This window comes from Diabrotica undecimpunctata, chromosome 8, assembly GCF_040954645.1.
Source record: "Diabrotica undecimpunctata isolate CICGRU chromosome 8, icDiaUnde3, whole genome shotgun sequence".
Classification (NCBI taxonomy): Eukaryota; Metazoa; Arthropoda; class Insecta; order Coleoptera; family Chrysomelidae; genus Diabrotica; species Diabrotica undecimpunctata.
Window position 1 is genome coordinate 39,807,041 of NC_092810.1, and position 18,071 is coordinate 39,825,111.

Sequence of the window (18,071 nt, forward strand, 5' to 3'; positions counted from 1 at the left end):
AACAGCAGCTGACATCTTTTGCCGAAATTATCAACCACGATTTTAACGAGACAATTTTAACAATTGACGTTGACAAAAAAAACTGCCAAATCCGTGAGGAGTATAAAGTATCCACAGGAGATGCCGTATTTATGTAAGTATATATCTTCTTAACGTTTCTCCGTTTCGAAGTTTGGCTATTATTATTGCTATTTGGATATTAGATGCAGCTGCACGGAACAGTTGATTGGAGTTAAAAACAAACCATTTTCTTAAATTTCGCACCGACATTTTTCTTCTATTTATACTTCTCCTTCCCACAATTTTTCGCCGGATTATGTTTGATAGAAGTGGATACTTCCCGCATAACATGTCCAATATATTGAAGTTTTCGACTTTTGATGGACAACAGTGGTTCTTTTCCTTTTCTCATTCTTCTGAGTACCTCTGCATTTGTTATTTTATTAATCTAGAGTATTTTTAATATTCTACTACTTTCCTGAAAAATGAACCACTATAGAAGATGAATTAAAAATTTAACTAAGCTACCTTATGTTTCGACAATCTTCAATTGTCATCTTCAGAGCTGAAGACCGAACAAAACGAAATATTCCTTATGTTGATCTTTATTAATTTCGTAAATTTTATGTTATCTTCTAAGTTATCAGTAAAATGTGTTTCTTTTATAGATTTATTGCGTCATTGTGCATTGTAATAGTAATAGGATGCTCAATATATGACATGATTACTAGAGATGACGACAGATGCATGCCAAAAGTAACAGGTAAGTTTCTAATTAAATATTTTTGATATATGTTTAAAATGTGAATTGATATTTTCAACATCTGCGTATTTCAATTTATTTCTATGATTTTTAGGAAAATGGCACGATCTGTTTTTGTGTTTTTCCTTTCCGAAAAACCTGAAGAAACTAGCTACCAAGACTACCAATGAGGACGGTTTGGAATGCTTAGCTGGCGTGCGTGTGCTGTCGATGTTTCTGATCATATTTGGACATAGATGCATGTTTACTTTTGGATCCCCTCTTATCAATCCCATTTTTATAGAACAGGTAAGCAACAACAAGTATTTGTATCATTAAAATAATCATTTTTAATTATTTTTTATATACAGCCGTCAAAAAAAAATCGTAATTGTGATGCTGAGGCAACATAATCTATAAGACTAAGAATTTAATTAGATTTTCGTGTTAAATAAAACTGGAACATAACTATGGAATTAAAACAAATGAAACACACGATGAATGACGAAGCAAGGGCTGTGCATGTATTAACAAATGATCGAAATGAGTTTGTTCTTCATATTGTTTAAAATTTTAATCACATTTCGTCTTTTGCATTTTTAGATGTACTCGAAATTTGAAGCAGGAGTAGTTTTAAATGGACCGATGATAGTGGACACATTTTTCCTCGTCTCAGGATTTCTTGCCAGCTACATCATTCTCTTAACTTTGAAGCATTCCAGCAATGTTCTAAAAGTAGGGTTGATTTACGTACATCGATTGATAAGGTAAGAAAACAAAGTCGTCAGACATTTCATCTCTAAAAATCATAAAAATAAGCTGGATTTAACTGAGAATGTCAATTTTGGAACCTTAACCTTTTCAGTCCCAGAAGTACTTAGCAATAACCGGAACCATACTTATATCCCAGATATTGATATCATAGAGATAACACTTTTTTAATGAATAGAAGATCCCATAAACATTTTTTAATCAATTTTAAACAATTTAATTTTCATAATTAATGTTGTGTTGTTACTAAAACAATATGGTACTGAAAAATATTGCTGGGATAAATTCAGAGTGGAAGAAAATATTAATGCATATTATAGTAACTATATATTTTAAATATTTATCTCATAATATTCTATGAAACACTTCTTATTTTGATTAATATATAGAAAAACTTTAAATAAAGAGCAAATGACATCGGTTTAGATTGTGTTCTGTTCGTACTTCAAACTTTACATCTTCTCCTTCGGTCAACAAATTTTGGCGAGTGATTTACTCTATTGGACAATCTTATTTCTGAAGGAACGCTAAAATTATGCCGTCGTTTTCTTCTTCTTGGAGTCTTGTTTGTTCTGTGGAGGGAAGCAAAACAGAGGTTACTAGTAAGGTCTCTACGAAAATCCAACAAATTTTTTGGAGGTGGCCCTAATACTTTTTTAGCTATAACAAAACTATTTACAAAGTTTATTTCTAGACATACCCAAAAAAGTCGATGCCACCAGTTACTAGATCTTCTGGCCAAACTGTAAAATTACCTTAGTTGGTCGTGATGGTGTACGCTGCCCATTGATTCGTTATAATCTTTTATTATTTGGGGTGCTGGAATGTTGATATTTCTGTCATCCCGTTGTTTTTGTTTCAACGTGGTTCATTCACTCCCGTGGAAGTTGAAAGCAGTGGTGACTATGCGATTATCCTTCCAATTAAAAAAGGAAATCCCTGTATTAGAAATACGGTAGTCAAAATCACCTCTAGCTAGTTTTTTATCTTCTAACAGGTTTTTAGGAAGATCCTTTCTATTAGCTTGGATCGTACCGCAAGCTAAAGTAGTTTCAGCTTCTCGAGTAGTTTTATAGTGGTGTAAAAGTTATAAAAAAAATAATTTTATTATAATTATAATTTCTGTGGTTTTTTCCAATTTACTACATTTTCTTTCTGGACATTCAGGTTCCATGTAGTTATTAGGCTCTTGATCTTGATGTTCATTAGGCTTCATTATTTGCCTCTTCTTATCGATTTATTTGTGAATCTATTCCAGCAGTAGATATATACACCTCATTATCAACTGATTCAACATCAGTATCTTCTGGATTATCTAATGGAGGCAACATATCATCAAAACCATCATTTCATTTAAAATCATCAAAATCATCATCATAAGTTCTAATAATTCAGCGTCAGTCAAACCTTTTTTTTACCGCCAATGTCTGAAATAAAAAAAAAATATATTACAATTATTCCCAACGGTACTCTCAAGTACCAATGAAACAAATGTCATTTTTAGTGACTAAACATTCAAAACCACAAAAAACAAATTAGTTAAACAAAAAACTTATCCTGCCATTTATTATAAACAAAACACTCTAGACGTTATTTCAACAATAAAAAATACACTTTGAAGAATTCGCACTGCATATCGCATGACAGTAACTACAACCAATGAAATCGCGTTGTTCAAGGCTAGACTTATATGTCCCGCTAGAAAATAATTCCTTAAAGTTAGCCAGAGTAGTTTTAATGTAAAATAAATGAAGTGGTACTTACGTCTTACGTGTACCGTTTTTCGAAACTAAACAATTTCAGCTACAAATTCCACTTAATACCGTCTTCGTGGAGCCATTTTCCGTGACGTGCGATCATTTGTAATGTAAAAGTTTAAATTTTGCGTTTTTAAGCATATTTCAAGTGACTCATATTTGTTGCCAAAACTCAAAATCGAAATTTTTATTTTATAGGTAGTTGAAGACTAGGCTCTGAAAATAGAAATTCCACTACGACCAGTCAATAACAGTGATACATTTTATTGATCTTGATTGAGAATCATAAAAATGGGAAAAATCACGCAATGTTTATTTATTGAACAGATTTATAGAAACTGATTTCATTTGTGACAAAAGACAAATATTGCACACGGAAGCTACAGTCTTTACTTTTAAAACACATGTTAATTTTTGTCTATGGAGCACTCTGATCAAAATATATCGAATTTTTATCGACGGTCGCATTAAACGATGTTTCTGAGAGAACGGTTTATTCTACACAAAAAGTGCTAATAGACATTTTTGTTCATAATGATCTCTTTTTATTTGAAGTATTTTTTGTGCGGCGTACAGATTCTTGGTAAATCGGTTGCTTCCGTTTTTTTCTCTACGAGGGGCATTTTAGGGGGAAACATTTTGCATCTTATTTGGGGTCCAAAAATTGACATTGACAATCATACAACTGTACTAAAACTAGGTATTATTCTTCAAAGGTACAGGATGGAATGCTTGACAGCACGTGGAACAATTTTATTAGTTACATATTAAAATCGATCATATGTCTCGACATACTGATTGTCCAGTGACTATGTATTGCTTTGCGATACAAACAGAACTCCCAAATATAAATAATTACGCATGTAGAGGCCGGTGTTGTAAATTTTCTACCCAACAGGCGAAAAGAACTACGTTATTTCTATTTAAAGAGATAAAAGATTAGAAAAAGGTGAAAAGTAACGCTTATCGTTACAGGAGCGGACAATATTTTATTACACATGAATCTGAAAACAAGAGTTTTAATGACTGAATTGATTTGTGAAAGAGGATGATTTAAGTTGACTTAAAACTATCGGCTGGTTTGGGTGAATTTTCCTTGTAAGGACGTCGAGAAGCAGTCAAGATGAATTACAATACAAAAAAGGCTCATGTAATTCTTTTTAACGCAAATTCTTCAAATGTACTACTAAAAATCCACACAAGAATGGATTATATACTTAGTTGCATTCTTTTGTCAACTCGTTAATGTTTTTTTTTAGGATGACACCAGCATATGCCATCGTTTTGTTATTCTACTGTACCGTATATGTGAGCCTGGGTAGTGGACCATTTTGGCAAGAGAGAATTGGAGTCGAAAGAAATCGTTGTGTGGAGACCTGGTGGGCCAACTTAGCATATGTAAATAACTATGTCAACACAGAAAATTTGGTAAGTAGAATTCAATATATTTTGTCGAGCAAAATGTTCGCAATCGTCTTCTTTACTATTTTATAAGACAGCAATTTAATGGATGGTTTCTGACCTAGTCACATTTCCAAAATGATAATATATATTCAAAGACTAGCAACTTACGCAAGAGAAGATAGTATTAATATTACTTAAAAATTGTATACCGTCACCTTCAATTGGCCAGTAAATTCCTGACTCATATTATTTAGCACATTGCAATGGCATAAGAAGTATATGACTCTTCTTCCATTTCGCATTTCCTGCACCATAATTCCATTCATCTTACCTATTTAGTATGAGTGTTTTCTTAAACCACAATGTCCAGCCATCATTTTGGGAGACCGTTTTAATTTTTCGCTTACTGGGGTCAATATTTTTCTTAGAATTCTTAGCCCGGATTTGCCATTGGGTGGTTTATTTTTTTGATGATTCCTTATCAGCTACTTCTAAGCTTCGTTTCTTGCAGAATCCACAGACGTTTCTAGGCTATAAAGGTTTCTCTCGAGCTTTGTTTGCCAACAAATCTGCTCGTTTATTCTCATGCACCCCTTCATGACTAAACACTCATATCTGCAACAGTACTGGGACATTTTCCCCTAGCCACTATTACAATATCGTCTGCGAAACCCTGGATTCAGCTACCTTGGCTGCTAAGCCCTATATTCCATAATGTTGTTGACAATACACCCCCTTGATGTTACCTCTTAGTTGCGCTTAACTTGGCACCTTTATACGTATCTGTGGATATTATTCTGCTCTGAAACCTCTGAATAATCTACTTGCATGTTGTGTGTTGTTGATTTTCTTCCTTGTTTGTAGCTATGTTTTCACTTCATAGATTTGTTAAAAATGCACCTTCCACGTGCAATAATGCAGCAACTGTGACTTCTTTCTGGTCGAGTTCCGACTCAAATTGTACAGGACTCCTTCACTTAATTTCCCTGCTTGATAGGTCCATTGCCGCTGGTGCAGTAAGGTTTTATTAAGATTGGTCTTTTTTATGTTTTTATTCAAGATTTTATTTATAGTTTTTAATATGAATTTTTGAAGACGTAATCTGATTTTTCTGGTTTAGGAATAAACCCCACCCTCGCTCTTTTCCAAGCTTTGGGAATGTACCCCAGTGCACGACTAGCTTTAAATATTTGGATCAGAGGTCCCATAATTCTTTTTAGTCATGGTTCAAAAGTTTGAATAGCCCATCTCACAATAGCCTTGTGAGAACCACCGATCTCTTACAGAAGTGTCGCAATAAAAAAAAAGGAAGTTTTTTTTTGCTTTTTCGATGCGGACGATTTTTGCATTTGTTTTACTTATGATACGTATGAGCGATACGCGAATGCTTTGAGCTGTACTTTTAACAACTTGGCCGGGCTATGAATAATGGTAGAAGTTTTTGGGGAATTAAATATTTTCAAAATAAAATCATGACAATATGGTTACAGGTTTTGTTGAAATAATTCTATAACAGATTTGTTGAAAAAGTTCTAGATATTCTGGTTTACGTACCCTTTAAAAATTGTTCTTTTGCAAGGACTGATTATCAAGAATACACCAGTGGGCCGAGTAAAACAGTTTACCTATCTTGGAACAATAGTAAACGAACAATGGGATCACTCACAAGAAGTAAAATGTAGAATAGAGAAGGCTAGGAGTGCATTCAACAACATGGCCAAACTCTTTAAAAGCCACAACCTTAATCTGGAGATAAAAGTAAGGCTCCTACGATGTTATATCTCTTGATATTATACTATGGAGTTGAATCCTGGAAACTCACTGAAGCGATGGAGAAAAAACTTGCAGCCTTCGAGATGTGGCTATACAGAAGAATCCTAAGGATATCATGGACGGACAAGATAACCAACGAGACTGTACTACGAAGAATGGGGAAAGAAAGAGAAGTCATGTATACGATTAAAAGGAGAAAGTTAGAATATCTCGGACACATAATGAGAAACGGCACTAAATACAGATTATTGAAAATAATCCTTCAAGGCAAAGTATTCGGAAAGGGAGATGATTATTTTCTTTCCTTTTTGTGATTGAACATATTGTCCGTCGTGATATTTATAATACAGAAGCAACTCTCTTAAATAAAGAATTGTTCAATATGTATTTTGATAAGCGAACATACATTTCAGTATGTTATCTTTTGAACAGATGGCTCCAAAGACCCTCCATTCATTGTTTTCCAGTTCAAAATACTCCAATATATTTAACGAAGTTGGATTTGAGAATTCAATAGTTTACCAGGCATACAAAAAAAAATCCTTAAAAAATTTTATATCACTCCATTGACGTGGTTTTAGCCATATTTAAATCACGAAATGTAAATTTAGAGGTTAGAATAAATATTATATTATTCGTCGTTAGCTAATAAATAAATTCTTACCCTAATAAATCAAACACGAAGTTACAGTTAGTGGTTGTAACAACTGTTTGTTAAAAAATATGTATATTTAAAGTACGAAAAATCATTTGAATATTTAAATGACATGAAAATCATTTATAAACACACTAAAAACGTTGTCAAAACACAATTTACAATTGCCAGTAGGTGAATCAACAATCAGTGACCATCATCTTATGGCTTTGTTCGATGTATGCTGTTGTGTATAGACAGGCGGATGAACTGTACACACATTTTTCACGAGTTACTTTTTCACGAGTTACTTTGTTTTTAGTGTATGTTCCAGTCCTGGTACATCACTTGTGATATGCATTACTTCTTGACAGTACCATTGTTGGTACTCTTATTGAAGTGGAACGTGCTGTATGGAGTCGTTCTTATTGTGGCTATAATAGCGTGCTCGATACTGGTTGTAGGGACCTCCGTATACCTTAATAATGAAACGCCAATATTATTGGTCTATACAAAGTGAGTATAACATTTTATTTATGCAAATAAAAGTTTTTATGTACATTATATTGCTTTTTTTAGGTTATTAAGAGATCCAGTTAGTAATCCGACGTTTAGGAACATTTATATCCCGTCCCACATGCGTGCCAGTCCGTATTTCCTGGGAGTCCTGACAGGCTTCATCAAGTACAAACTGAAACATTCCACATTCAAACTTCCGCAATGGCTAACTCGTACAGGATGGTTTTTGGCCGTTGTTGTAACTCTAGGTACTCTTCATGTGGGTTACATCTTTTATATGCCAGAATTTAAGGAGATGACAATTTTATCGGCTGTGTATGCTGGATTTCATCATTTTACTTTTGCTCTTGGTATAGCGTGGTTAATAATTGCTGTGTCATCTGGAAAAGGACGTAAGTAAAAAAGCTTTAATTACTCAGTGTGATTGATATACTTTTTTGTTGAAATGGTAATCAGTTGTGGGTTTAAAGTTACAGCTTTTTTCATTTCTTTTAAGTTTTTGATTATCTGTTTAAATGTATAATGCACTTTATGGGAATATAGAGAGACTCGCCAAAAAATGGAAAATTTAAGAGCTTGGGCTTAGCAAAAAGATCTCACTATTCATAGGGAACCAAGAATGAAAGATACAAAATAGAAAAATTAAAACATTACAGCAAAAATGCAGAATATAGAAGACCAATAAACAGAAAAGTAGAAAATCGACAAAAGTGCTTTTTTGTTGCCGGATAAGAGCAAAACAGAAGATCGCAGAAAAAAGGAAATTAAAACAATTGATACAAATGGTTATCAGTCAAATTAACAAACGGTTACAATACAAAATCGCCTTGAACAATTGTCTCCATCAATTAATACTAAATATTCACTCTGGAAAGCCACAAGATACCTAAAGAATACTATAAAGTCAATACCACCATTTAGAAACATCGTTGAACAATAGACAAAAAATAATGCAGCAAAAGCCAAAGCATTCAGTGAACATTTAGTAAAAGTATTCCTACCACATAATTTTGTATTAAACTCAACAGAAACTCAAGATATAGGAAGACGAGCCGATTCAAATGTTGACAATAGAGAAATTTACACACAGAGAATTGTAATCAATTATCATTAGTGTTGCCCAAAATCGGTCTTGGTCTTGCAGTCTTGGTCTTGTTCTTGCGTTTTCGCAAGACCAAGACCAAGACCAAGACCGCCTAATTTTAGCAAGACCAAGACCAAGACTGACCCTGCAAGATTTACGCAAGAACAAGACTAAGCCTGCGAGACTCTTGCGTCTTGCAGTTAGGACGGAGTGTCGTTTTAGCGAGTATTGTAGTTCGGGTATATGCTTAAAGACTCTATGAGACGCAAAAAAATATGTAATAAACATACATGAAAATCATCAATCAAAATATTCATTAAAAACAACATATTTGACACGTGCTCAGAGGTCATAATTACAATGTAAAAATAAAATATTTTGTACATTCTTTTCCAGCATACGACTTCTTCGCTCTGAAATTAATTGTCCAGATTTTGAGAATAGCCGCCCTCTAATCATAAAATAATCTTTCATTGCTACGCCGACAGTAATATCGTATCGAAATTTTTTAAAAATATGTCACCTTACTAATAAAAAATATAACACTTATTATTATGGACACCCACTTAATAATACAATTTTTTTCCCATTATAATTTAGTTAGAAGGAATCTAAATAAACAAATCTTATCGGCCTAAGACTAAGCATTATTTCTGCTGAGTGTGCGATGAGATCATTCGGTTAAACCAAATTTGCTGAAAGAGCGCGATAATATTCAAACGTTTATTAATAACAGATAATGTCGCTTGCCGTGTAAACAAAATACCGAAATATTTAGAATAACGAAGTAACGATATATAATTCTCGGTTTGTTATTAGATACTTAGGGTATTGAAAGTAACGGACATTTTTATAGTTACTTTTTTAACATCACTAAACTTCATTTGACAAGTTTACAATTTGACATGGGGGACAAAGATTCAAATACTTTTAGTCGGAGTAGTGAGTGTTGGAATTATAGATCTAAAAGACCTAAAAGGAAATTTGATGAGTTTTTCGAAATAATTCATGCATCCCAAATTGCTTTGTTTAAATTGTGCCTACATGGAAAGGTTAAAATGAAAATGAAAAACAGAAACACTTCACGTTTAAGGAAGCATCTAATATCTTTTTACAAAAAAGAATTACAAATATTTCTTCCTGAAAAACCAAAATTCTGGTTCCTAAAAAAATGTTCCTACTACTTTATTTTGGTAAATGAATGTATTTTTTAAGTAGATATCTCCTTAATTTAAAATAACTTTTTTTGATTATCATTGCTTTCTTACCCATTCTTTATTTTTTCAAGTTAGTTTTTTGTATAAAAGTAGAGCTAAGATTGTTAATAACATTTATATTGCTTTAATAAGTGGAGATTATAGTTTGTTATCTTATCACCTAAAGAATATGTGCCCTTGATACTTGTATGTGGATTTTTGCCACGTACCAATCTTGTTTAAGATTTCCGTTTCATATATGATGGAGGTCTATCAATACCTTTCTAGACAGAAAATGTTCTTTAAAATACAGTCAAGTTTATGTCACTAATTTGGTTTTTTTGTGTTTTAACCATGTTTGATTGACTTTCGTGGGGCATCGTAGATAGCTAGGTTAGTTAGGGCATAGGCACGGATCGCTTAGATCGTGGCTTCAAACTCCCCTAGTCACGTTTAATAAATAGCAATAGGCTAATAGGTAACTGCAAGACTTGCAAGACTCTTGCTGCAAGACCAAGACCAAGACCGGGAGTGCAATACCAAGACCAAGACCAAGACCAGGTGTATTGGCACAAGACCAAGACCAAGACTGTCTAAGTCTCGTCTTGTTCTTGCATTTGGGCAACACTAATTATCATGGAAGAAATCGACCCGAACAAATATCCTGACTGCGACCTTATAACGGGGGAAATCTTACAACAGCTAGTAAGGGTACGAATTATATTCTGCAGATATTCAATGATATTGTAAGACTTAGTTATTTTTTGCAATAATCGAAAGTAGCGGAAGTCATAACGGTGCCGAACCTAGCGAAGTAACCTGAAGATAAGCCATTCAGTCTATTGTCAATTATATCCAAATTATTTGAGAAATTGTTAGTAAAACGAGTTCAATGGACCCTAGAAAACAAAAAGATCATACTTGATTACCAGTTTGGTTTCAGTCGTGAACATAGCACTATCCAACAATAGAATTGTAAAACAAATCGACAACTATCTAGAAAATGGACGATACTGTTCCTTAGCCTTTCTAGATATAAGTCAGGCTTTTGATAAGGTCTGACACATTGGCCTACTCTTTAAAATTAAAAAGCATCTACCGCATATATTCTATGGTGTGCTGGAATCTTATCTAACTAACAGATACTTACTAATTAGAGACCAAGAGGAATGTGCTGACTTGTACCCAGTTGAATCAGATGTATCCCAAGGCAGTGGTCTTGGACCTATGCTTTACCTTCTATACATCATGGATTTCCCAGCAACACACTCAACAATGGTGGATACATTCGCGGATAAGACTGTAATATTAGCATCACATCAAAATGCAAGCACTGCTTCGAAAAACCTACAAAATTGTCTCAACAAGATCGACCTTTGGCTGAACAAATGAAAAATGAAAGCAAACGAAGCCATATAAAAACACTTAACCTTCGCAATGAAAAGGGTAACGATGAGTGGTATATAGCTTGAAGAAAACAATGGCGTAAAGTAACTTGGTATGCATGTAGATCGACGTATGACGTGGGGCACACATATCTTTACAAAACGTAAATAATTGGATTTAAAACTGCACCGAACGTACTGTCTGGTTGGCAGAAAATCCCATAGACATATAATACAAGATAGATTGACTGCTGAAGTACTGTCGCGTTCCCCCAGTGCGATAGAGAAAACTGACGTAAAGCAGTCCCTGCATCTCTGTCTAATGGGCCAAGTTTATCGACTACGTGACCATTGGTCATCTAGATCACGTGGTCGATAAATTTAGAAAGATATGCAGGGACTGCTTTGTGTCAGTTTTCTCTGTCGAACTGGGGGAACGGGCGGATATTGCAATGATCAGTCTATCTTGTATTATATGTTTATGGGAAATCCAGACTAAAAATAGAAAATAAACTCCTAACCTACAAATTAATCCTAAAGTCGGTATAGACATACGGAATAGAACTCTGAGCTGCTGTTAGTAACTCAAACATTAAAATCTTCCAAAGATTTTAAAATAAGATCCTGTGCAGAATGACAGCAAGCAAGCAATTTTATTTAACCCAGCCTGTGAGACTTTTACACCCCTTAAGAATGACACTATGGTGTTACAATTCATTGGGACTAGGAGGAATAACTCTTGTACTCAGCAGTCACTCCAACGCGTCCCAATGCTCCAGACCAGCCCTTTCCCTCCTATAGTACTCTGATGCACGATAGGGGCTCTCTTTCAGCGAAGTGCTTGTCGTGTGAAAGTCCTGGGAACAATAACTCCAACACAATATCCTACCCCAATCTAAGCAGGTTAGCGTATGACTCTCTTTTCCTACTATCTCTGGTGACTTATCATCGTGAAATTGCTTGCTCGAGCCCCAAGTCTCCGCTCCGTGTTCGGCGACTTGGCGCTCGAGGATGTGAGCCTCTTGTTGCCGGGTTTAAGGTTTTTTGTTAACTTTTTTTGGTGGCTTTCGCCTTTTCGATAGTAGTTTTGTAATTTTTTTGGTGGACGAAGCCGTTTTTAAAGCTTTTTGTAACTTTTTTAAAGATGTTGGCCAGGATTTTCTGTTTTGGTCTGCTGTGCTTCCATCGATGGAACGCATCATATCTTATTATCTCTCGCAGTATCGGGTTCTCTTGCTCAGCAAACTTTGTTCTGGCTTTTTCTTCCATCGTGTCCGCTACCCTTACTTGTTTCAGTTTTCTGAACAGAAAACGTTCAGAAACGTATCGGGGTATATTTACCGCTTCTCTAAGACTCTTATTATGTGCTGCTTGTATCCTCTTTTTGTTTGATTTACTTATGTGTTCCCATGCGAGAGATGCATGTGATATTATTGGAAGTATGATGCTGTTAATCAGTCTTATTTCCGTTTTTAGTTTTAATTTGCTTTTTCTACCTATGAGTCCTCTTATTGCCGCTCTCGCTGTGGTTGTTTTTGGATGGTTTGGTCCACATGTTGCGTGAAGTTTCGTCCTTGATCCATTGTGACTCCTAAGTATTTTGCTTCTCTTTTCCATTCGACGGGATTGTTTTGTACTGTAAGCTGTTCGTCTGGAGTTTCTCTTAACTTTTTAAACATGAATGCTTGAGTTTTTTCTGAGATGATGGCTATTTTCCAATGAATACTCAATTCTTCTATGTTATCCAATGCTGATTGTAAGTTGTTTACAGCTACATCAATGTTTCTGTGTTTAGCCGCAATTGCTGTGTCATCTGCATAGACTGAGAAGTGTTCCTCGTATTCTTGGAACATCAGCCTACTGTATATTGTATACAGTAGAGGTGACAGGACCGCTCCCTGTGGCACTCTGGCTTCCAGAGCTCATTGCTTGGACAGGACTTGTCCTATCCGAACCATAAAGCTCCGACCGCCCAAGTATGATGAGATTAGTCCTGTCATGGCTCCGCTGTATCCATAGCTTCTCATTTTTCATGTCAGTCATTCATGCCAGACTCTGTTGAAGGCTTTGCTTACGTCCAGGAAGGCTGCTCCTGCATACTGGTTGTCGTTAAATCCGGCTGTTATGTACTCTTTTAGTCTGAGTACTTGTAGTTCGCTGGAGTGTTCTGCTCTGAATCCAAACTGAGCTTCTGGGACTATTTCTAACCTGTTTGTTTCTGATTGGAGTCTGCTTAGTATGACTCTTTCTACAATCTTGCTGACTTGTGTGGTTTTTTCCTGGCTTTGGAATCATAATAACGTGGGCTTCCTTCCATCGGTTTTGGGAAGAGCCTGTATCTGATTATCGCATTTGTGATGTTTGTTAAAAATACAATTGCTTTCGCTGGCAGATATTTTAGAGCTCTGTTTGAAATTTCATTTACACCAGGTGCTTTTTTTGGTGAACCATTTTTTATTAGTTCGTTTATTTCTTGTGGAGATGTGGGTGTGATTATCTCGTCTGCTTCTTAGGGCATTTCTTGGTTTTCTTCGACTTCTTAGATGAAGTCTGTTTTCGTCCTGTTGATAATTTAGTGTACACTCTCTCTGTAGAGTCCTCCTCATCACCTCGGCTTTTTCTTCAATGGTATAGACGATGCCATTTTCTCCATGTAATGGGGGATGGGTTTTCTGATAGTTTCCTAATATTTCGAATATTTGGACCCTGTTCATCCATTTCTTGTACGTGGTTGTTCCACCTTCGGCTTCTGTGTTCTGCTGGTGCCGTTTTCACTTCTCTGTTTAGAGGGGTTATTCTGTTTTTGTCTTCCTTGTTTCTTGTTCTTCTGGCTCTCTTTTTGGCTCTGTTTTCTTTCCTAATCATGTCTTTTGTTTCCTGGTTTATATCTCTAAACCTTCCCATATGTATTTCTAACTCTTACTTGATTAATCTGACCTAACCAAGAATCATCTGATCGAGTGAGACTTGAAAATATCATCAGTAAAAACAGAAATAACACGTTAGAGTAATCAACAAAAATATAAAGCCAGTGATCATGGTAATGTACAAGTGCGTTAGCATGAGCTACACAAAACCACAGGTGAAGTGCGTCGTTTAAAACGATTTAAAGCAACGGAATTGAATAATAGATCTAGGTAGATAATAATAATTAGGCAATGTACAAATTAGAAATACAGACGGAACTCATAGAAGCTACAAAAGCTCTGTATAAAGAAAATAAAGTGTCCATTAAAATGGGAACAAGAATCATAGGAGACTTCACCAAAACAAAACGGCTCCTGCAGGGTTGTTCCACATCTCCAACCCTATTCAAAATATACTTAGAGAAAGCCTTGACTACATGGAAAAGAAAATTCGAAGGCATGGGAGTACCGGTACGGAACGAATACCTATATACGTTAAGCTTTGCAGACGATCAAGTGGTGATTGCACAAGACCAAGACCACCTCAGCTACATGATAAAGAAACTACAAGAAGAATATACCAAGGCTGGCCTAGATATTAACCTCGCGAAAACAGAGTGCCTATCTACAAGTGAAGAAAACATAGAAGATCTACAGATTGATGACAACGTAACAATCAAAGGAAAGGATAAATTCAAATACTTGGGGTTTATAATCACGGAAAAGGCAACAACAGAGAAAGAAATTACACAAAGATTAGGACAAACAAGAACAGCAATCCAACAACTTAACTCAGTGTGGTGGGATAGATACGTAAATATTAAGACAAAAACACAGATTTATAAAACATTAGTGCGAAGTATTACGACATATGGGGCTGAAAATTAGATTATAAACAAGAAAAACAGCAGTAAGATAGTAGCAACAGAGACGGAATGCCTGCAAAGATGCTGCGGAGTAACAAGAATGGATAGGAGAAGTAATGACGAAATAAAGCAAAGAACATCAATAGAAACAGACATACTAACATATATAGAACAAAAAAGACTAAAGTGGTATGGACATGTAAGAAGAACTAGCGACAGCAGATGGATAAAGAGAATAACCGAATGGAGCCCCATGGGAAGGAGGAAAAGAGGACGACCCCGAAAATCCTGGAGGAACGAAGTAGACGACGCCATGAGTAAGAGAGGCCTAAACGATGGAGAATGGGACAACAGAGAGAGGAAGGCAGTTAATACTGTAGAATCCCTGAATATATATATATATATATATATATATATATATATATATATATATATATATATATATATATATAGATAGATAGATAATAATAATATGTTCAATATTAATATATAGTAAACTATTATTAAAGATATTTTCTATCTGGAGAAAATTCCTACACTAAATATTTGTCAAAAAATTTTCCTTATTGTTCCTATGCTAAGAACAGATTGTAAATAAAGTGGCGACAAAAAAAATTTATATCCTTCAAACAATAACTTTATCAGTGAATGCTTGTTTAATAACCCGTTCTTAATTAGCTCATACGAATTACTACTTTTTTACTACAGAAGCCGTCTGTTTAATACAGAGATGGCAAACAACTGGCATCTACGAATTTTCTACTTTAACCTTTGCATTTGACAAGCTATGGCCATCTTAATCAGTTGAGCTGGTAGATTTAGTTGTTAAGAATTTTTCTTAGCAGAAGAAATTATTATATTAATAGAAGGATTAACAAGATTTTTCTTTTCAGCGTGGATTGATCCAATACTTAGCTGGAAACCTTTTGTTCTTCTCAGTCGTTTAAGTTACTCGGCTTTCTTATGTCATGGGGCCGTACAGCTGTATACAGCGGCGACTTTGAGGGAACCCAATTACGCATCTGTATTTAGCACTGTAAGTACTTATAATTTTTTTGGCGTTCCACAGCGTCGAAATTGAAGGTTAGAGAGTCAAAATGAATGATAGTAGCAAGAGTTATCCTTGTAAACAGGATACCTTGTGACAGGTATGCTTCTCAGTGTGATTTCTTTATTATTTTTATTCTTTTTTGTTGCCGTTTAGGTCTCTTAAGGACCGCGAAGATTTTTACATCTTTCTGTAGACTCAATTTTTCTCATCAGCCAGCGCAGGTTTTTATTTTAATGGAATGTTCCTCTTTCCCTTCTTGTAACCACTTGGGATAGTGAGAGGGATAAAATTCTTAGTAGATTTCACCTTATCCCTGAGACCTTGACCATCTTAGAGATCACCAGGTGAAATATCCCCTTGTTGCAAATCGTTTTTTAACCTGACTTTTGCTCATTTTGAATAAGATAATGGTCTTGAGGTTGAAAAGTGAATGAGATGGATCACTCTGAGGCTTCATACGTTCTAGATAATCATACATCGTTTTTTGTTTTCTCATGTTCGTAATAAGATCCTATAAATGTTCATAAACTCATGATTGTTTTATAAACTCAAAATTTTCCTATTTTTTATTTCGTTTTCGTAATGGCTCTTTCTTCATCATGTTTAAACATTCGGATGCATATAAATTGTACACTGTATTATAGTGACAGAGTTTTAAGTTCAAAGATAACCTTCTGCTTTTGTACAGGTACTTGCACAGATGTAATGCACCTTCTAATTTTGAACATCTACCTTCAATGGCAGCAACGAGGACTTTATTAAAGCAACTCAGTTGCTTTAATAAAGTCCTCGTAGACATACCGTCTCAGGACTTGCAACTTAATGTAGAGTCATATGTCGCCATGTTACCAATCCAACGGTAACTTTACCATCCTATTTGTAAACACGACATAATGTAAACTAAACTTCATATATTAATTTTTAAAGGGTTTTTACCCTCATATTTAGTGGCTACATTCATGTAATATATTGACACTGATGATGGAATACTTATTCCGAAAACGTTTTGTCTTTTTAACATAGCCCGACTGGGTTTTTTATATACCTTTTTATAAAGGATTTTATTGGAAAATTTTTTATAATACATAAATTATACTGCTACTTTTTATACAATGGCCTCACAAAGATGTAACTTATCAATTTGCCAGCAGAGGGTCTGTATTTCTACAGGCCAAAGTTGAAAACGTATAGAATATATGTCACTACCACTTCTAAAATATATATTTTAATAAAAACGGATGTGCTCACTCTCGGGCTGGTGCCTACTTTTGGGTCACTTTACTCTAACATTGAAAAGAACCAACAAATTCGACCATTCCTCTAAGAAAAAGTTTCACTTTTACTAAAATACTTTAACCTGTTTTCCAGATCTATGCAACATTTGGAGACATCGTTATGGCATACACCTTTGGACTCATGCTCAGTATGTTCTTTGAATCACCAATAATCGGCATCGAAAAACTCATTTTCAGTAAAAACAAAGATCCACCAACGTTGGAGCAAGACGGCAGAGTAACTCCTATTATCAAACTCTCACCTATAGCAGCACATCATACTATCAATAACAACAAGGAAGAAAAACCAGCACTTGTATTTCAGGGATCTAACAATACCATGGAAACATCTGATAAACATGTTAGTGTGGATGATACAGGAGATCACTCAGTTGATGATGAGGATAAAACAGTTATTGTGCATATACAAGAGTCCTAATTGGACATTTAACTAGATCATTTTATTTCACATGCAAAATTCCTTAAAAATAGAGTTAATTAATGGGATGTTACATGTTTATCCAGTGATATTTTTTAATTAGTGATATGTAAATACTCTACAAATAATTTATTTTTATTTAAATAAATATTTATTATTTTTATTGTGTCTTTAGTTTCTCGGAATATAAATTATTCATTGGAGGGCATGTAAAAGATGTGAATAGATTATTAACAACCTTATACTTTTAAGTCCTATGCTGATATAAAA

General features: G+C 34.8%; 1 protein-coding gene across 1 annotated transcript in view; it reads left to right on the forward strand.

Moving 5' to 3' along the window:
- Positions 1 to 17,964, forward strand: part of LOC140448381 (nose resistant to fluoxetine protein 6-like) — a 23,729-nt gene extending 5,765 nt beyond the window's left edge. The window contains exons 4-12 of the mRNA XM_072541469.1: positions 1 to 133; positions 669 to 763; positions 858 to 1,051; positions 1,346 to 1,509; positions 4,530 to 4,698; positions 7,404 to 7,597; positions 7,661 to 7,992; positions 15,931 to 16,073; positions 17,457 to 17,964. Of these exons, the coding sequence (XP_072397570.1) occupies positions 1 to 133; positions 669 to 763; positions 858 to 1,051; positions 1,346 to 1,509; positions 4,530 to 4,698; positions 7,404 to 7,597; positions 7,661 to 7,992; positions 15,931 to 16,073; positions 17,457 to 17,801 (1,769 nt within the window). The 3' untranslated portion in view covers positions 17,802 to 17,964. The remainder of the gene's footprint in view (positions 134 to 668; positions 764 to 857; positions 1,052 to 1,345; positions 1,510 to 4,529; positions 4,699 to 7,403; positions 7,598 to 7,660; positions 7,993 to 15,930; positions 16,074 to 17,456) is intronic.
- Positions 17,965 to 18,071: the final 107 nt, after the last annotated feature.